This window comes from Molothrus aeneus, chromosome 22 (assembly GCF_037042795.1).
Source record: "Molothrus aeneus isolate 106 chromosome 22, BPBGC_Maene_1.0, whole genome shotgun sequence".
NCBI classification, from domain to species: Eukaryota; Metazoa; Chordata; class Aves; order Passeriformes; family Icteridae; genus Molothrus; species Molothrus aeneus.
This window is the reverse complement of record NC_089667.1, coordinates 6,563,514-6,585,233: the sequence shown is the minus strand read 5'-3', so window position 1 is coordinate 6,585,233 and position 21,720 is coordinate 6,563,514. Positions and strand designations below refer to the sequence as shown.

Sequence of the window (21,720 nt, the reverse complement as noted above, 5' to 3'; positions counted from 1 at the left end):
AGGGCCCTCAGCAGCAGTGCAGGGCCCTCAGCAGCAGTGCAGGGCCCTCAGCAGCAGTGCAGGAGGCTCAGCAGCAGTGCAGGGCCCTCAGCAGCAGTGCAGGAGGCTCAGCAGCAGTGCAGGGCCCTCAGCAGCAGTGCAGGAGGCTCAGCTGCAGTGCAGGGCCCTCAGCAGCAGTGCAGGGCCCTCAGCAGCAGTGCAGGAGGCTCAGCAGCAGTGCAGGGCCCTCAGCAGCAGTGCAGGACCCTCAGCAGCAGTGCAGGGCCCTGGAACCCTCCCTGGGAATGCTCAGCAAAGCTCATTCTGGGCTGAACCCACCCAGATATTTGGATTTTCTGATCTTTTCGTTGCTAAGGGAAGGGTGTGAAGGATTGCTCCCGTGGCACGTCAGGCAGGTGCACACACACATCTCCTGCAGAGCACGGCACTCCCTGCTCCAGACTGTGCCTGCCACCCAGATATTTGGATTTTCTGATCTCTTGGCTGCCAGGTGAAGGATTGCTGCAGTGGCACGTCAGGCAGGTGCACACACACATCTCCTGCAGAGCACAGCACTCCCTGCTCCAGACTGTGCCTGCCACACTGACAGCACCAGGGAGGCCTGCAAGGGCTTCTTTAAACAACGCCGCTCATTTCATCGTTTTCTCCTGTTCACCATTTTCCTCAGTTCATCACTTTCCCCTGGCTGAGGCTCTTCTGCTCACCCTCTGCACCTCAACAATGCTCAGCTTGCTGAGTTCCAACACAGCAGCAGCAGCAGCCAGGTCTGTCCTCCCCAGAGCTGTCACTGTTACTGTGATTTAACTCCTGCACCCAGCCCAGTCCAAGTGACATTCCACCACACAAAACCATCCTCAAGTCAAACCCGAACCCTCAGGAGCCCCACGACGTGCGCAGAAGCACCAACAAACATTTCTGACACCGGGCAGCATTAAAATTTCCCTCAAACAAGGGGATTAGCTGCTGGATTTGGATGGATTGGATGCTCAGCACAGCTAATAATACCTGACACGGGGCACAGCAGCCAAAGCTGATCTGTGATTGCCATGCCCACAATTCTGGGCACTCACTGACACATCAGAACACAACAGGAACAACTTCAGGCTGCTCCTCCCCAAAGGGTTCAAAAACACATGAACAAGATCATTCACAGCTCTTAATAAATGTATTGTGCCTTCTAGGGAAAAAAATATTAATAAATAAAAAAAATCAAGGCTGTAAGAGGATAAAAAATTAATAAATAAAAAAATCAAGGCTGTAAGAAGATAAAAGGGTTTAGGGTATAGAAAACCAGAATTTGAGGAGCCCCGGGAGCCCCGCATGGGACCTGCTGAGATCCAGCTGCTCCTGTCTCAGGTTTAAGCACAATTCCACTTTGAGATACCCAAAATAACCCCAAGCTCAAGAGCCAAAAGCAGGACCTTGGACCAAAGCTGACCCCCACATCTGGGGACAGATGTGCCCAGCGGATTCACACTCTTCCGGCAATGAGGGGGAAAAAGGATTTGGTGCCTAAGTCAGCGTGGTCAGGGAATCCAAAGTGCAGGTGGAATCTGTCTGTGCGACAGAAAAAGATAAAAAATCAAAGCTTGCTAATTGAATATTTGAAGGGAAAAATTAAAATGTTCTGTTATAAATTCCTCTTTACAGAAAGCAGAGCTGTAGGCACAGTTCTGCCTTCAATCCTGCAGCTGCACAGATAAAAATACCCACAGTAACCCAAGATAATTTCAACTCTGGAGTAGCATCTACGTAATTCATGTCCAATCAACTCCTTCCTAAAATCAGCCCTGACTCATGAATGACGGGGGATTATTTCAGTTTGAAGAAACATTTTCTTCCCCTGTGGGAAAAACACAAAGTGTTGTTTGCTCATCCATGCTCAAAAAGTCTGCTTTGAGCACCACATAATGAAGTGGGAGCTTTGTATGACTAAAACACAAATAATTAAAGATGTATTTGGATGTATTTTATTCCTTTTTTTGTATCTGCTGAAGAAAAAGCCAACCCAAAGGATAATTCCCACAGAAGCCAGGAACTGTGGCCAAGCCGGGAACTGCAAACATCACAAGCCAGCAATTGTCTGTGCAGGGAACAATGGAGCTTTCCACGGGGTGAGCTCATTAAAAAATGCACTCTGGAGGCCGGGCTGGCACTCAGAGCTCACGTGCAAGGTGATTTTTGTGATCAGCCTGCACCTCCTGGGACATCCACAGCCCTGCCCTCACCACAACAGAGATAATGAGCTGCAATTACAGCCACACACCACTGAAAATAAAGAAATAAATAAACTGAAATTTGGTTCATGACAGGGGGAATACAGTCAGAATATCTGATTAAAACCATCTTCTGTCAGAGGCTGCTGAATTTCCTGAAGCCCCACTGCAGGCACTCTTCTTTTCCTGGTCATTCCACCAATGTTTTGCACCACTCGAATCCTCCTTTTAATCACCTGCTCTGTTTCCCCTACTCTCCCTCAAATTGCTGCAAACTGGGAAAAACAGAACCCTCAAAGTTTGGTAACAGATGGCAGCAGGGATGTGGGATCTCCTACATGCCTGCAAGCAGGAATTCAGTCACTCCTGTCACTGAGGGAACGGCAACAAAACCCTGGGAGAAGGTGACTCACTGGGATCCTGCCACAGAGCTCTGGGGAAAACACAAAGGAGAATGGATCTGAGATTAATGAGCCAGGGTTTGGGGCAAATTATGAGAGATTTTAGGGAGAAAAGGGACAGAAATATGTTTTGGTGTTATTTCACAGCAAGCCCTAACCCGAAGCACTGGATGGGGGTTCTGTCACCCAATTATCCCATCCCCATCCCTCCCAATTCCTGCTCCTCACAACCACAAGGATCCACCACCTCTGCTTTTCCTGCTCTTTTTAAAGCACCTCATTTTGCAGAAATTCAGATTTCCTGCACAGAGGCTCCTCCTTCGCTGCCCAAATCAGGAGGGGATCACCCAGAATTTCTGTCTGTCCACTGCATAAAATACCCCAGGAAAAGGTGGGCACATTCTCTAGGAAAACCAGACAGAAATAGATAAATCTCATCTGTGCACAAGAACTCCTCCTGCCATCTCTCAGCTCTCTCCATCTACGCCAGAAGTTTCCCCCCCCCTTTAATTACACTTTGCTCTGAATTAAGCTGGATTTTCCCCTCTTCAACGAGGACAATTTTCCCCTTCATCCTCATTTATCTGCCAGCATTAAAATTCTGCTGCCTCCCAGTGCATCCCTGCTGAAACCCTGACATCCCAGTGATGGCATTTGGGAGCCATTTCCTGCCTGGGATTTCCATCTCGTGTTGCCCCTCACGTTCTCCCCAGTCCCAGAGCCCCCGGACAAAGAGCACAGCAAGGAGAGGCATTTGGAGCTGGAACAGCGACCCCATTGTCCTGCAGGACATCAAAGTCCAGCCTACAGCTGCTCCTAATGGGCACCAGAACAAGAACAGGGTCCTGCCCGGCTCTGCTGAATTGGCACCAGGGTTTGGAAGGAGATTTTCTGCTCCTGCAGCAGGAACCTGCCCTGGGTCAGGCAGGAGCTGCTGTTTTCATGGGGAATCACTGTGCTGGCATCTCCTGTTCTGCCTCTTCCAGGCAGCACAGGGAGAAATTCAGGGGTGGAATTCAGAGACAACGGGTCCTGTTCCCCTGTGGTGGGGAGCAGAAAGGCAGAGGTGCAGAGACTGAAATGAGCACTGAGATGGTGAAAATATCTGAGTGTTCATTTCAATCTCTGTATCTCACTATAAATGGGATGGACAGATCCAAGTCACTATAAATGGGATGGATAGATCCAAGTGATTGATGTAAAAAATGGGAGGGAATGCACTGGTGGTGCATGGATGGGAGATTCCCACTGATCTACAGTCAACGTTCGTGCCATGGCTGTTTTTTCAGCCAGAAGGGAAAGCCAAACATCCCCAAAGCTGTGAGTGGGAATCTCCCCGGTTCCTGCTGGGATTGCCCAGGACATCTTGGTGCCATCTCCTCTATGGCTCCCTGACACTGTGAGCAGCTCTTCCCCCTCCAGGAGCTCTCAGGGCCGTTTCACGTACCCTGGATGTTGAATAAAGCACTCACAGAGCTCCCACAGCAGCTGGGAGCCAGGAGAGCAGCCTGGGCCAGGTGTCCCCAGGGAGTTCAGGGGATTTAGGTTAAGCACCCATCTGGCTGATTCCTTCCAGTGCCTCCTCCAGGCTTTGTGTTCTGCAGGGGAAAAGCTCCAGCCCCAGCCACAAACCCTGGCTGCTGTTGCTGAGCAATCCAAGCGCTTTAGGAACCTCTGCAGTGCCTGGTCACACACAGGGCACACACCCAGAGGGCAATTAATTACCCAAAACTCAAAATCCCCGTTCCCAAGTGCTCTTATCTGCCCTCCCAAAGCCAGAGCCCCTTTCTCATCTTTGCAGGCTGAGAACTCCCTGGTGTGAAACTCACTAAAGGCAAAACCCGCCCAGCAAAACAAAGAAACAAGTTAATTAATTGCCCCCTTGAAGAAAAGCACAAACAAAGGCGAACTACAACACAAACATGTCAGTGCTGCAAAGGGCACGTTCACCGCTCACTGATCTGAGCCCTTTGTTCACCTGCTCACTTCTTAATTAGATCTTTTAGCCTTCGCATCTCCTCCTTCTTCACCGTCAAACAGAGAGGTTTATTCTACACTCCTGCTCGCTTCTTAATTAGATGTTTTTAGCCTTAACATTTCTTTCTTCACCGTCAAACAGAGAGGTTTATTCTACACTGCAAAATGCAAATGTGGGATGAGAACCAAGCAGAACTCGCAGAGCTCACTGCACTTCCCAGCTTCATTTTATTCCCATCTCTTCCATCCCTTTGCCACGTTCAGAGTGGATGTCTCTCTTACCCATCCTGACAGCAGGAGTGGGAACACCACACAAGTTTCCTTCCAACAACAAGGAATGACTTCATTGTTGTTTTCCTAAGTATGCACAAAAACCAAGGGGGGAAGGACATATGCAAAGCCTGCTCCCAGAATCCTTTCCCTTGCAAATTCACAGGCAGAGTGGTTTCCATCTGTTTGCCAAGAATGTCAGATAATAAATTACTATTCCACCTTCTGTGCTGGAAAACAGAACAGCAAAGGGAGCCTGGAGTCCCCAGCCAGCCCTGCCTGATTCTCCCACCACCAGCACAAACCCCACAGCCCCAGCCATGCTCCACTCAATCCCCCCCTTTTTTGGGCCAATTTACTCTCCCCCTTAATTACACTTTGCTCTGAATTTAGCTGGATTTTCCCCTCTTCAATGAGGACAATTTTCCCCTTCATCCTCATTTATTTATATTGGATATATTAGGATAAAATTATTTCTATTATAATTATTTATAATTATTATTAATTATATATATAATATTATTATAATTATTTATTATATTTAATTGTAATTATATATAATAATAATAATTATTATTATTATTATTGGATGAATTTATTTGAGGATAAACCAGACCTGTGAGATCCAAGGGACAGAAAGCACCTGGTCCCCACCCACCCCTGGGGACAGCCAGGCTCTTCCCAGGCACTGCACATGATCAATTTATTAATAATCCATTCAATTTAATAATAATCCATTTATCCAGGAACATCAAAGCTTCAGTAGGCAGCAAACAAGAGACAAACGTTGTGAAAAAGAAGGAAAAAAAAAAGGCAATGGGAAAAAGTCAGGGAATAATGGAATTAGGAATTAATAATGTATAAAGCCCAGAATGAAATGGAATAGATATAAATCACAGAGTTAGGAAACAACGGTATTAGGAATTAATTCAAAGCCAGAACACATCACCCCATACTTCCCCACCAAGGGTAAAATTCATACATTTATGTGAAAATTCATGGTGTCAAAAGGAAAAAAAAAATATTTAGAAAAAGCCAACCCTGCCAATGTCCCAGGAAGGAGTCCCAGAGACTGCAGTGAGCTGGGGCTGAGAAACATCACTGAGGCCAAATAACAACTGAACCTCCAGTTTGAGAGGAGGGAAAACCACCAAGAACCCCCAAAGCAGACAGGGAATATCAGCACATCAGCCCCAGCTCTGTGGCACTGAAACCACAAAAGCTGCACAAAACTGGGTTTCAGTGCCTCCCTGCAGTGCCCTGGCTGCTCAGCCCTGCCAACGTCTCCATGCAGCTTCTGGGGAGGGGAAACACAAATTCCCCAGGGAAACACAGGGAGCTGCAGAAACCCCACACACAGCCCCAAAAACTGCAGCTGGAGGAGGCAGCAGCACCCACAAAACGCTGAATTCTGGGGAGCCACTGCTGGATCCATCTGAGGCTCCTGAAAGGCTTCACCCCTCCAAGCACGAGCACAGAACTGATCTTTGCAATAGCGAAAGAGGCTGATCTCTTGGGAAACCATTGAATTGCAGATCCCTTGGAAGGAAGGCAAGGAAACAGGCAGGATTTCGTTTGGAGAGGGAGAGATGCACACTCCCTGCAGAACAACTCCTCTCGTATCCAAACGCCCACCAGTGCCGGAGTCAGGCAAGGCCAACCTGCAGCACTGCTCAGCTCCCCTCAGCTGCCAGCAAAAGGAGATTACAGGAGGAGAACCAGGTGGAACCAAGCCTAAGCCCAGGTTGATCCTCATGGAGTGTCCTAAATGCTGAGCAGAACAGCTCCTGCTCCACGTGGGATGCTCCAGGGGCAGCACAGGGGATGCAGGGAGAGGACAGCAGAGATGTAATTACAGATTCTCTGCCCTCCCATCCTGGGCAGCAGCACACAGAAGGTCCTGGGGAGAATCTGGGCACCAAATTTACCAAAAGAGCTCTCACAGCCATTTCTGCCCCTGGAACTGGAATCATTAATTATTTGCTCCCAGCCAGTGCCCTCAGCACCAACACAGTGAAATCACTTTGGTGTCACCCAGAAGTGGCACTGTGGGACTGTAACCCACCAGGAACACTCTTTTCTTATCAGAAAGAGAAGAATTTCTCTTTATCCTGGATTCTGTGATGGTTTGAGACACAGTTATGGCAAACCCAGATGCCTGCACCAACACTGGCCCAGCTTCTTCCTTCCACACAAAGAGGATAAGAAAAACCAGGTGTTTATTTAGAGATGTCTTCCCAGTGCTAAATATTTAAAAGATACACCCACTCCATCCAAAACTCCTCATCAGAAGCAGGAGGTCATGAAGGAAACTATCAATGCACCCAGCAGACAAACAGATAAATATTGAGCATCCTCGTCACCTCCTTTATGGTTCCTGTTCAAAAAATAAAAGTCTCCCACTGCATTTGATGGTTTTTTATCAACAGCACAATAAATCAGTGCCATCTAGTGGAGTCCAAAATGTTAACCTGGACCACAGCTTCCAAATCTTACCTGTCTGGAATTCACAGCCTCTCAAAGAGCCTTCCCTGCAGTGCAGGCAGCTGATCCAGCAAACTGAGGAGTTTAACACTGCTCAGCTCCCCTCACCTTCCACAAAGCTGCAGGACCAACACCTGGGGCCCAAAACACACCTCCAGCATCAGCAGAAACTCACCTTTGGAGCTCCTGAACGTGCAGCCAAGAGCTCTGCAGTCACACAAAATATGGGCCAAAAATCAACAGAAATGTTCAGTGTAGGGGAAGAAATCCTGCACTGGTTTATAGGGATTTTCCAGCAGTTTAGAATTAATAATGCATGAGGATGTTTAACATGGTGGTACCACCACATTTCATTAAAAGCACTGTGGGATTCTGTGTTTCTCTGGTTCAGCCCCTTCACAAGATCACTTCTCTGCTCTAGGAAAGTCAGATTTGTCCAAACAGAGCAGGAGCACACACCACAAGCTCCATCAAACCCCTCCCTTATGGTAGTGAAACTCCAGGTTTAGGTAAGCACAAATGTGATTATTTCCCTTTCCACTGGTACAGAACCATTTCTGGGGTTTGGGATTATAATCCCTAATGCAGTGTTCACACAGCATTATCAACAAAAACCCCAAACCGTCAGCAATGAGTGAACTCACTGGCAACAGAACTGACCAACAAGATGTGGTGGAGCAGATGCTGCAAGGTCCCACCCCAAAGTTACAAACCCACTGCTGTCCCACATGTCCAAGGACACAATTCCACACCTGTCTGGAACAAAAAGCACCTTTTTTGTCCATAACAAAAATCAGCTTCTCCTTCCCGAGCGCTGCTCCCACTTTAGCAACCCCCAGGAATTTTACAGTTATTCCCAACCCTGGCTCCCACTTAGCTCCCACGTGGGAATCTTTCGAAATTGCCATCAAACATGGAAATGCAGATACTCTGGAAGGCTCTGACGCAATGCCAGGCAGGGATATTTTTAGTTCTAATCCATTTAAAGTGCTAAATTCCAAGGGAATCAGCAGCATTGCTTTCACTCACCACTCCAGCTGAATTCCTCTGCTCCCACTGCTGCTGCAATCTCCAAGGAAAAGGAGATAAGAGAACCCTTCACCTGATAAGGAAATATCTTTTGTTTCTTTAATGCTTGGAGGTGCTTCTGCATGTGCCACTAAATAATAAATCACACCCCATAAATCTCCTGGACACAGAGGACACTGCAGGAACCCATCAATAATGCAGGGCCCAAACCAGGAGTCGGGGATTTCTATTTTTATTTCCAGGCTGCTTTGGATGGACCAATTTAGGCTGATAAAAAGCAGCTCCTGAGAATGCACAGGAGCTTTGGGATAGGGCACTGATCACCCTCCAGACCTGCCAGAGTGCCTGCAGCTACAAACCAGAGCCTGAAATTCAGGGCTGAACACAAGAAAAATGGTCCTGAAATTCAGGGATGAACACAACAAAAATCGTCCTGAAATTCAGGGATGAACACAACAGAAATGGTCCTGAAATTCAGGGATGAACACAACAGAAATGGTCCTGAAATTCAGGGATGAACACAACAAAAATGGTCCTGAAATTCAGGGCACAACACAAGAAAAATGGTCCTGAAATTCAGGGATGAACACAACAAAAATGGTCCACAATGGCTCTGTGGTTGCATTTAAATCCAGATCCAGTCTCATGAAGCAAGAATTCTTCATATAAAAATGGCTTCTTTTAACCAAAATAAGATGGATTTCAAAACTTGGGATTTCATCTGCACATTCTGGCACATTCTGCTTTTTTGGGGGGATTAATAGGTAAAATGTAACTAAAACAGAGCCAGGTTATCAGAAACTGAAGCACACCTAGTAAAAAGCAAAAAAAGCTGTAATTTATTGTATTAGATAGCACTAACAGAGACTGTCCTAAAGGCAGCCTTTAGAGTTCCCCCATCTCCCACAAGGTATTATTTTCACATTAAAATAATGCAATCCCACAGGCTTGGGCATAAACCATTTATTTCTACTCTTGTTTTTATCAGCATTTATTTCTACTGTTGTTTAACCAGCAAACACCAAGCACTGCCATTGATAAAAGCAGAAATTCCTGAAGTGTGTTTGCCCAGAGCATCAAAAACCCACAGCAAACACACTCCAGGGACTGCTCCAAGGGCACCTTTTCACTTTGAATATTCAATAAAATAATGGGAAAAGCTGCTCCAGAAATTGTGTGGTTTTAAAAAAGACTGTTTTAAAGAGATTTTTTTTAAAAATCAAAGGGTTTGAAGTTCAGTGTTCTCCTGGAAAAGAGACTGAGTGAAAAAATACCTCAGGGCTGGGTTTGCTCAGGGCTTTGCTGATGATGTTGAGATTTTTTGTTCTTACACCGAGTGTGGGACACACAAAATGCTGAGAGATTGGTTCAAACCCTCCCAGAGCTCCTCAGAGCACCCAGCAAGGAAAAAAGCAGAGTTTACATCAATTTTTGTGTTTTCCCTCCCCACCCACACAGCAGGTCGCATTAACTGCAGTGGGAGCAGCCAGGCAGGGCCTGGGTGGGGAGAAAAAATCACATTTTCCCTTTCAATGAAAAGCCTGGTTTTTCACCAGGTGTAAGAAAGATCAGCACAAGCGATTTATTTAAAAATAAATGGTCGTTGAGCAGATTTACATTGATTTTTACTCAAGGAGGCACTTGGAATTTTCATAGGGATCCCTCAGTACCTGAGAGCAGGGGAGAAAAATTCCTGGATTCCTCCCTGGGTATTCCCTGGGACTGGATAAAAGCAGGATTTACCTCCTGGTGCCTGATACTGTGCAAAACCAAACTGCACACCACAAAAATCCCACCTTGTTTTGCCAGGAATTAAAGCATCCTGAAAGCAACAGAAACACCCACTGCTAGACAAAAATAACTTTTATTCCATATAAAGTGTTTAGAACTAAATAATTTTTTATTTACTAGTGTTTATACTAAATAACTTTTACTCTAAACAGAAATATTTCACAGTATTTCTTGCTCTGGAGCTAACAGCCATGCCAGCCTGCAGTGGGAAATTAAAATTACAAACAATCACTGCAGCACTACGTTATTTTTGTCCATGAAGCACAAACCACTCCAAGTTTGCTTGTATTTCATGAAATATTCATTTCACAGAGAAATGGAGAAAAATCAGAGAGCAAAATAGCCAAAGCCCATCCCAAATAAAACCCAGTGGCAAAGCCAGAAGTGAATCAATATAAATTAAATCTCTGATCTGCAGCTCTTTTTGCAGGAAAAAAAAAAAAAAAAAAGTTGTTGCAAGCTGTCTACAATAAATAAATTTAAATTTTATTCCCTTCATGTATTCCAGCTTCCCTCCTTCATTCCCAACAAACCCCAGCCAGGAATAAAAGGAATAAATGGAATAAATGGAATAAATGCTGTGAGCGTTCCCAGAGATCATGGGGAGATTAAAGTGCAGCAGGATTTAGGAGCGTGCAGTAATTCCTGTGTCTGCTCCACGCTGCACTGGGGGATTATCTGCTGCAGACACAACTGCAACACTCCCCAGCTCTGTTCTTTTGGCTCCCGCAGCTCCCAAGAATTAAAAAAGTTCCTTGGCCAAGCAGCTGTTGGTTGTGTTTTGCTAAAATGCCCAAAGTGCCTTCCTCTCCCTGTTAACACAGTGAAAAATGCAAAATTAAATCCTCCAATGTTATAATTAGCCAATAATGATTGAGCATTTTGATCCCCTGGACTGCATGGGATCTGGGATGCACATTAAGAAATTTGAAATAAGTTTTATTTTGGTTATTTTGAGGGTTTCAGAGCACACCCAGGTGGGCTCCAAGTGCTTTATCAGAGCAGTGCCACAGCCTGCACACAATTAATTCAAAACCATTTGAAGGCAGCTCTCACTAAAGGGAAATACCAGAATTGGTTGTATTCAGTATTTCCTGCTACACTTCACCTCCAAACACTGCAAGTGCAATGGGCTTTAAACGGGATTATCAGGGAAATAAATGGGAATTGGCTGCCAGGGATGGTCTGGGGGTTTCCTTCTGACTGCAGTGACACAGGCAGAAAATCCACCCACTCCTACCCCAAACCATCCACACAAAAACCCAACAATTCTCACTCAAATGCAGCAAAAATGAAGAAAAATGCTCTCCCTGTCTTGCTGCCTTAAAGCATCACCAAATTACACAAAAATCCCTCATGCTCCCGACAAAAATACCCAGAAAATGCCATTTTGAACACGGAGAACAACAGCATTGGCTGGCAGGGGTGGTCTGGGGTAGGAATGGGTGGATTTTCTGCCTGTGTCAGGCAGGGCTCTGCTGCACCATGAAAATCCACCCATTCCCACCCCAAAACACGCACACCTAAACCCAACAATTCTCACTCAAATACAGCAAAAATGAACACTGAGCAGAAAAACGCTCTCCATGTCACCAAATCACACAAAAATCCCTTGTGTTCCCTACAAACATGCCCAGAAAATCCCATTTTGTGCACAGAAAACAACAACAAACACACCAAAAGCTCCACTCCAGTGACTCATTTCCACAAAACCTTAAAGCCAACCTCAGGCCAGGCTGAACATCGTCCCTCAAGGCTTTCTCAGCTCCCGGGGTGCCTGTTTGGAATTGCTCCTTTCCATAAGTTCACTGCTGAAATTCACCCTAGCAGGGAACCCTGCCAGTGCTCTCACAGAACCAAATAATCAAGTGTAAGCAAATGTGCCCGAGAGTTGATAAAAGGAGGAAAAGCGGGAGCAGAGAGACACCGAGGGCTCAGCAAACAGCTCAATAATATTGATTCAACACAAAGCCAGGACAACAGCGTTGCATTTGGGGAGCACAGGGATAGGTTCACTGCTTGTCTGAAATGCAGATTTTTCCTTCCAACAAAAGGTTTTCTCCAGCACAACCAGGATCAGTTTTCACCTCTCTTCACACCATGGGCTGGTGGTAACTCACAAGCACAGTCTGCAGCCCAGTTCTCTACTCATTGTACAAAATTCCTGGACTAGAACATTTGTATGTACATCTGTACCCATCCAGATAGATATATATATATATTTTTTTTTTTTTTTTTATCTGCCCATTGTCTCCTTCAGAATACCAACATCACCCACTGAAACATCCCTACTGCTCACTCAAGTCCATGTTTCAGTATCTACAGGGTTTTTGAGATTTGTACAAAGAAAAGGAGCCAAAATCTCCCCTTTTCTGGATTTTTTCACACAGACACAGCTCATTAACACCTCACCTCACACTGCCCCAGAGCAGCAGCTGAAGTCACACAAAACCACATCACCAGAGGAATGCTGTGCTAGTCCCTGTTATTCCCAAACCCACAGAACTGAGATTTCCATAACCTTTACCAGGGAGAAACTCTGTAATTTCCAAACCCACACAATCTGAGATTTCCATAACCTTTACCTGGGAGAAATCCTGTTATTCCAAACTCACAAATCTGCCATTTCCCCAACCTTTACCCCCTCCAAGTTTCCCAACGGGATCAAGACCTCGAGCTTGGCCTGCTGAAATCTCAGCTGCCCAATATTTAATTTTACCCCCCAGCTGCCAGAAGAGCCAGGGAAACCTGGGGGTGAATATTTGAGAATTTAGTGCCCATTTGGCAGGGCAGAGCTCCGGGGCACTCGGGGCAGTCCTTCCCCAGCCACTGCCCGGGTTCTGCTGCTCTCAGCCCCTCCACTTGAATGGAATAAAAACCCTTTTGAGCACCACAATCCCAGAGCCTGCACAATGCACATCAGAGCTCCTTTGAGAGGGTGATTAATATGCAAGGACAGGCTGGGCTCTGAGGAACCACCACGAGCATCCCCAGCCCGAGCTGCCCTCAATCCCTGCTGTGTTTGTTTCAAACTGTGCAATAATGCCACAGATTAGAGCCCAGTTTGCCCATATTGTGCCAACACCACCAATCTGGCTGCTCCTATTTTAAAATATGCAATAATTCCATAATCAGAGCCCAGTTTGCCCATATTATACCAACACCACCGATCTGGTTGTTCCTATTTTAAATTGTGCAGTAATTCCATGCATTAGAGCCCAGTTTGCCCATATTATACCAACACCACCAATCTGGCTGCTCCTATTTTAAAATATGCAATAATTCCATAATCAGAGCCCAGTTTGCCCATATTATACCAACACCACCGATCTGGTTGTTCCTATTTTAAAATATGCAATAATTCCATGCATTAGAGCCCAGTTTGCCCATATTGTGCCAACACCACCAATCTGGCTGCTCCTATTTTAAAATATGCAATAATTCCATAATCAGAGCCCAGTTTGCCCATATTATACCAACACCACCGATCTGGTTGTTCCTATTTTAAAATATGCAATAATTCCATGCATTAGAGCCCAGTTTGCCCATATTGTGCCAACACCACCGATCTGGTTGTTCCTATTTTAAATTGTGCAGTAATTCCATGCATTAGAGCCCAGTTTGCCAATATTCTGCCAACACCACCAATCTGGCTGCTCCTATTTTAGATTACGAAATAATGCCACAGATTAGAGCCCAGTTTGCCAATATTGTGCCAACACCTCCAAACTGGCTGCTCCTGCTTGAAATTGTGCAATAATTCCACAGATTAGAGCCCAGTTTGCGCATATTGTGCCAACACCACCAATCTGGCTGCTCCTATTTTAAAATATGCAATAATTCCATAATCAGAGCCCAGTTTGCCCATATTGTGCCAACACCTCCAAACTGGCTGCTTCTCCTTTGGTTTTATTCAAACCCAGCTCTGAATATCCCACATAAGAAGGTGCTGGGAAAAAAATGGGATTTCAATTTTTTGAATGCTTAATGCACATCAGTCTTCACTGTAAAAAGAACTGCACTTTGTAAAAAAATTTTTAGGGTTTTTTTTTTTCCATAAAACAAGGACATTTACAATCCTACAGTTTGATTTCAGGGACAATTAACTAAATGCTGCAGGAATATATTGCAGTTGTAGTAACATTTTAAAGTATTTTTTATACAGTTGCTTTTGGGACAAGAGATATTAAACATCTGGGAAAGCCCATGCAAATATGGAGGTAACGATTTTCTATTTCCATTGTCTAAAATCTTCATCACTTTATTTCACCATTTATCACCTGCTCAATTCCCCAGCTCAGCCAGGGCTCTCCTCTGGAAAGGACCTTGAATTTCACTGATTCTGACCAAACTCTGCCCAAAACGTGGCCTCAATGTCACCTGGCTCATTTCTTCCTCTAACCCTTCCTTTCACACAATTCTCCATTTCTGTAACAGATATACACACTCCCATTCATGTCTTTGCAGTCATATTTCAAGTTAATCAATGTGCTAAATGACAATTAACCATAAACCAGCAACAAACAATTAACATTCTTGTTCATCCGAAAGGTTCAAGGGTGATAAATGTCATGAACGTAAACAAAGAAGGAAAAGTGAATTAAATATTCAAATAAGCTTCTATTATAACTGTTTTTATAAGAGTAGAGGTAGGAAAATCACAGAATGATTGGGTTGGAAGGGACATCTTGAGGTGATCCAGTGCAGGAGGGGAGGGCAGGAGGTCACCAGGGGTCTGGCCAGGTGTGTTCTGAAGGTCCATGCATGGAGGATCCACAATTTCCCCACTCAGCCTGGTCCAGGAGTCATCCAACAAAAAAAAAAAAAAAAAAAAAAAAAAGAAAAAGAAAAAGAAGAAAGGGATTTTGGTGTGTTTTCATCTGTGCAGAGAGGATTTGCTGTGCTGTATTCCAGTTTGCTCTGTTGCTGGGAGATCCTGGCAGTCTTCACTCCTTGCCAGCAGGGATTTGTCCACATCCACGTCCCCTGGGGCCTTCTCTCAGCCTCTTCTCACACCAAAGATGCTCCTCCAGTCCCTCTGCAGGAAATCCACTGGTTGTGGTCCACAATTGGACCCCACACTCCAAACGTGGCCTCAGTACTCAGAGGCAGGTGGATTTTTAGAGAATTGACCCAACTCGTCTGATTTTAACAACCAACTGTGGAAAGCACCTACCCTGATTGACCCAATGGCTGTAACAGCCTTAAAAACTCAGCTAGAAAGAAAATATATACATAAATATTTCTGTTCAAGACATGATGAGACTGACAATTCTGCAACAATTCAAGCAGTCAAGAGTTTCTTTAAATGGATTTTGTCCTGGCCAGTGATGCCCTGGTGAAGTGGTGGACATTTGTTTTAACTCAAAATAAATCAAATCTGCTTCCCTTTTAAAGAAATCGACCATTTCAATGGATTTCCCAAATATTTTTCCACGTTATTCTTCCCAGGCTGTACTGAACCAGCCAACTCCCATTTTCCCAACACCCCCTGCATCTGTCCTGTCACAAGATCTGGATGAAAATAGAGGATGGATCAGCCGTGACACAGATCCCATTACTGCCTGCAGCCCCAAATGGATTTCCTTGCATCAGAGGTGGGACATGGCCCTGCCTGGGCCAGAGCAGCAGGAATGGGATCAGGGCCTGCCAGGCCTGGGCTCTGCCCCGTCTCTGACCTGGTGTTCAGCCTGAGTTCACCTGGGACCTTTGGTGCCTCCATCCCTGGGCAGGGCAGGAGCACTGAACCCACACTGAGCAATTACAGAGCAAACACAGATTCCTGAAAATCCCCCCCAGTTCCCAAGCCCAGCTCTGTTTCTGCAGAGGCAAGTGGAGACATTCATCTTCAGGCACAAGCACAATTTTTATCTTGCTCTTGCTCTGTGATTTCTGCTGCTGAGCTCTCCATCCTAATTATTATTCACGTTGAAGAATTCAGATAACTCCCCCTGCTCTTAAGCACAGCTCTATGTGACTCTACCCCACAGCTGCTGCTGCTGCTTCTTCAGAGGAATCTTAAAGCAATTTGCACTTGCTGTGCAGGATAAACCTCCCATTGTGTGCTGTTCCCCAAAAATCAGCTTTTCCGGCAGCTGGGCTGAGGCTGCTGATGCCCCACATTTGTCCCAGTCAGAATTTAGCTGATGCACCTCCAGTACTCAAATTCTTGGGTCAAAAGCAACCTCAGAAGCCAAAGCTGTAACAGGGTCCAAAAAATGCTCTGGGGAAGTTTTCAGGTGGCTTTGGGCATTTTAGAAGATGTCAGCACCTCCCTTGGTGGGGAGTCCTCCCCTGGGGGCCCAGTTATTCCCATTCTCCCAGTTTATAAACAGCAAGGAAAACACAATTCTGCTCCCTTGTCATTTTCAAAGGTCCATCTTTACAAGTGAGTCACATCCAGGGGAAAGGACAGAACTGGGAAATAACCAAAGAAATCAACACCCCCATTCCAGAGCACCTGGAAAACGCAGCCCTGGCAGCATCAGATCCTTGCACAGCCCAAGGTGCTGTGGCACGAGGTTTGCCATGGAGTCAGAGCCACTGAGGCTGAAGAAGCCCCCCAAGGCCATCAGGTCTAAGCTGTGAGCAGTCCCCACCCTGCCCAGAAATTCCTTGGACACCTCAGGGATGGGGAATCCAAAGCTCCCAGGGCAGCCCTGCCCGGGTTTAACCCTTCCCATGAGGAAATTCCTGCTGAAACTGAGAATTGTTAAGATTGGAAGAAACCTTTAAGATCATCAAGTGTCACTGTCAACCCTGCAACAGCACCGTGTTCAGCACCAAACCCTGCCCCAAGAGCCATTTCTGGGCACTTCCAGGGATGGTGACTCCCTCCTGTGTGTGTCATTTACCCTGGGAAGGTCTGGAATGTGCATCACCAACCCTATGGAGAGGGATTATCTGCTTTACCATCAATACAGCGAAAAGTACCGGATTTAAAGCCATACATTTATTTAATCTGAATTTTATCCTTGATTTTGATCTATTTCCCTCCGTTCCACGCGCACTGCACACCCAAACCCCCATGAAAACCTCCCTGCAGTGGCTGCCTGAGCCAATCCCGGAGGCAGGCAGGAGCAGGAGCTGCCATTTGGCTCCGGGTCACTTCAAAAGGCATCGTTGCTAATGAGCAGCTGCATTTCCCCACCAGGAACCCAGAAGGGCCCTGCTGCCAAGCCCTGCTCATTTCCATCCCCGTGCACAGCCAGCCCTTTGCTCCATGCTAATGTGTTTTCCTAAACAAAAGGAGCCACAGCCAGCCCAGAGCTGACCTTCACATTTGCTCCTGTGATTTGGATGCCTCAGAGTCTATTTGCCTGGTGGCTCTTTTTTTTTGTTGTTTTTTTTCTTTTTTTTTAATCACATTAATTCCCGAAAAACATGCGCAAAGGAACCAGCCAGGAGAGAGGAGCTGCTGGGAGCCGTAGTTCCCTGCCAGACACACCCTCAGCCCAGTTATCCCCATTCTCCCAGTTTGTGAACAGCAAGGAAAGCACATTTCTGTTTCCTTGTCATTCTCAAAGTGAGCATTCACGAGCGAGTGGCTTTGCTTGTCTCACATCCGTGGGAAAGGGAAGAATTGGGAAATAAACAAAGAAATCAACGCCCTCTTTTCAGAGCACCTGGAAAACACTGCCCTGCTGGCATCAGATCCTTGGAGCTTTCTCAGAATTCCCTGCATAAAAGCCACGACTCAATTCCAGGGGAAGCAGCTCCTCCCAGGCTGCCTGCAGAGGCATTTGAGGAAGTTCATAGCGCCCATCTCACGCTGAACGCACTGCAAAGATGATGTTTCCAAAACCACCTCAGAAACCCACCAAAAAAACCCCAGAAATGTGCCTTTCTCCTATCACCAGGTGTGTAAAACAACGAGGAAAACCGCAGCATGGCCTTTGAAAATAGGAAATGAACTGGGCTTTGTCTCCTCCCCGAGCCATCCCTCTGCTCCTCGCAGACTGATGGCAGCAGATGCAGGATCCCCTCCTCCTCCTCCTCCTCCTCCTCCTCCCCCAGCAATTGGTTCTGCTTCCCTGGCAGCCCGTGCAGGAAACCCACGGCATCGCCCTCCCACCCCAAACAAGCAGGAAAACCATCAAAAAACCCCCCTGGCGTTCTGTGCCCAGCGCCTGCACCCAGGCAGAGCAGTTATCCTTAAAATACATTTCTGGAGCCCAGCCAGGAAAAGTGAAGGCACTTTCAGCCTGGAGAGCAGCCACAATGTTTAACACTTAAAAACCGGGTAGTTGTGGAGTTACTCATGTGAAATGTCCTTAAAATAAACCTCTGACAAAACCCACACGCTAAAGACCCAAAATAAAAAAAAAAAAAACCAAAAAACAAAAAACAAAACCCAGCCCAAGAGTCAGCTGGGGAATTTTCAAGTTCATGTGTCAAGGGGATAAAGTTGATACAAAATCCTCTCTATTCTTTAGGAAACCACAGTTCTCAGGATGCACATGAAAGGAGAAGAGCCATCTGCTCTGTCTATAAATCAGCTTCTACATTATCAGAGAACGTTTTAATTTTACAGCAGACTAAATAAAATAAATCATCACTACCACAGGCCACGGGGGTACCCACGAAATGTGGAATTATTCTAAAAGCCATAAAAGACACGGTTTGGTTGGGAGCCCACCCTGCAACTGTGCTCACACAACAGTTTCCTCAGGGATTCCTCACTGATGAATATCTCCCTCTTGCCTCCTCTTACATTTAAGCTTAAGGGTTTTTATAGCAGCACAATCAGAAAATAAATAAAAATAAATAAAACACCCTCTTGCACTGACATCTCCACAGCTTTCAAAGCAAAATTCCTTCTCCTCCATCACAGAGTGGGGAAAAAAAGAAGGAACACAAGCAGAGCATCCTTTAGGGTGGAAAGCAGAGCTGGATGTGCTTGGTGCTGCTTTCACCATAAACACTGCTGCTGCTTTGTTCTAGCTTTTTAATATTTTATTTGGTTTTTGTGTTCTCCATTTTGTGCTGATTTAACAGATCCAGCTGTGCAGCTCCCTAGGCAGTCTCCATATTCATAATTATTATTATTGGATAAACATGTATTCGAGTGGGGCAACAGATGATATGCAGATAATTTTTCTTTTGCTTACTCCCATTTATTTCCCCTGGGGGGGAAAAAAAAAAAAAAGAACCAAAAAATCCCCAAAGCAAGGCGCTTTATCGTGGCCTCCCCCAGCGGAAAAGGGCGGCGGGGATGTGTCAGATGTGTCAGATGTGTCAGATGTGTCAGGGATGTGCAGGGAGGGTGTGGCCGGGCAGGATGCGGAGCTGGGCAGGGCAGGAGCGGCTGGAACGGGAGCGCGACCCCCCCCGCCATGCACAGAGCCCCTCACGAGCACTCCTGGTTTTTATTTGAATTAAACAGAGGCTAAACGGAGAGCCGGGCAGGGCGCAGGGGGGGCGGTGATGTTAAACAGGTGGCTCGGGTCGGGCAGCAGCCCTGGGGACACTGGTGGCACTGTCACCGCGACAGCCGCTGTCACCGAGAACGCAGACAGAGCCCCAGCGGCGGTAATTGCTTAAGGAGATAAAAATCCTCAGCGTGGGGAGGAGGCAGGGAGGGAGCACGGCAAGGACAGACACACCGACAGCTGCGGGGAGCGCGGGGACACGGACACGGCACCGGGGAAATCCCGGAGCGCAGCCGGGCGCGGGGACAGCTGCGAGGGGGCGATGGCACCGCCGGCCCGGGATGCTCCCCGGGGACGGGGGACAAGGGCTGAGAAGCACAGGACAGGACGGGACAGGGAACAAACACCGGCGGAGCGCAGCGCGGCTGGGGAGCGCTCCCCGGGGAGCGCCGGCACGGACAGCGCCGGGGAGGAGGGACGGACGGACGGACGGACGGACGGACGGACGGACGGACGGATGGATGGCTAGCATAGGGATACGGCTCGGAGCGGGGATGGAGCACACGGGGATGTGGCTCGGAGCGGGGATGGAGCTCGGAGCGGGGATGGAGCACACGGGGATGTGGCTCGGAGCGGGGATGGAGCTCGGAGCGGGGATGGAGCACACGGGGATGCGGCTCGGAGCAGGGATGGAGCTCGGAGCGGGGATGGAGCACACGGGGATGCGGCTCGGAGCAGGGATGGAGCTCGGAGCAGGGATGGAGCACACGGGGATGCGGCTCGGAGCGGGCATCGACAGCACAGGGATGCAGCTCGGAGCAGGGATGCAGCTCGGAGCAGGGATGGAGCACACGGGGATGTGGCTCGGAGCGGGCATGGAGCACACGGGGATGCGGCTCGGAGCAGGGATGGAGCATACGGGGATGCGGCTCGGAGCAGGGATGGAGCACACGGGGATGCAGCTCGGAGCGGGGATGCAGCTCGGAGCAGGGATGCTGGCTGGGGCGGGGCCGGCGCAGGTGTGGCCGCTCCATCCCGCCGCTCCCAGCCCACCTGCCGCTCCCGAGCCCGGGGCGGTGGCGACCCGGGGGTGTCACCGCGGCTACTGAGCGGCCACAGCGGGGCCACCGCACCACGGCGCGCGCCCGGGGCCGCTCCACAACGGCAGCGCCCCGCGCCCCTCCTTTTTCTCTTTTTTTTTTTTTTTCCTCCCCCTCTCCCTCTCCTCCTTCTCCTCTTATTATTCCAGCCGCTCCACGGCGATCGCATCCCTGGCTCCCTCTCTGGCAGCGTCCGTGCCCCGGCGGGCGGCGGAGGGCGGCGGCCGCCGGAGCATCCTCGAGCCCGCCGCGACCCCGCACGCAGCATCCCCTCCGCGCCCATTGTCTGCGCCCCCCGCGCAGCGAGCCCGGCCCCGGGGGAGCCCAGCCCAGCCCAGCCCAGCCCGGTTCGGCCGCCTCCTCCTCCTCCTCCTCCTGTCTCCGCCACCCCGCGGCCCCGCCGAGCCCCCGCAGCGCGGGGTCCGCCCGAGCCCATTGTTCGCGGCGCGCCCCCGGCCCGCCGTACCTGCGGCCCGCAGCAGGACGAAGGCGCAGGGCAGCACGGCGAGCGGCAGCAGCATCGCACCGGCGGGAGGGAGCGGCGGGCCGGGGCTGCGGGCGCGGGGAGGGCGCGGGAGCCGAGCCCGGCGTGGCCGCTCCGCTCAGCGCTGCGCCCGCCGCGTCCCGGCGCCGCCTGACGGCGCTGACTGACGGAGCGCAGCGCCCGGATCCCTGCGCGCTGCCAGACGCGCCGAGATCCCTCCGCCAAGGGAAATAGTGCCGCGCTGCTGCGCGCCAGGCGCGGGGGGGAAAGGGCTTTGTTTGGGGAGTAAGGGAGCAGAGGAATAGGAAAATAGTTATTGTTAATTGTCATCATGTTGTTTATTATCATAGCATCATTACTGATTATTATTATATTTTTATATATTTATTGCATATTATTACATATTTATTATGTAATGTAATGTAATGTAATGTAATGTAATGTAATGTAATGTAATGTAATAATATAATATAATATAATATAATATAATATAATATAATATAATATAATATAATATAATATAATATAATATAATATAATATAATATAATATAATATAATATAATATAATATAATATAATATATAACATAATATAAT

The 21,720-nt window shown here is 47.8% G+C and overlaps 1 protein-coding gene across 6 annotated transcripts in view; it reads right to left on the bottom strand.

Moving 5' to 3' along the window:
* Positions 1-21,238, bottom strand: part of NCAM1 (neural cell adhesion molecule 1) — a 97,628-nt gene extending 76,390 nt beyond the window's left edge. For 2 of the 6 annotated variants that reach the window (XM_066564498.1, XM_066564499.1), the window contains exon 1: positions 21,106-21,238. In XM_066564498.1, coding sequence (XP_066420595.1) covers positions 21,106-21,160 — 55 coding nt within the window. In that variant the 5' untranslated portion in view covers positions 21,161-21,238. The remainder of the gene's footprint in view (positions 1-21,105) is intronic. The other 4 variants (XM_066564500.1, XM_066564503.1, XM_066564501.1 and 1 more) reach the window with 2 other exon arrangements.
* Between the last annotated feature and the right edge of the window lie 482 nt (positions 21,239-21,720).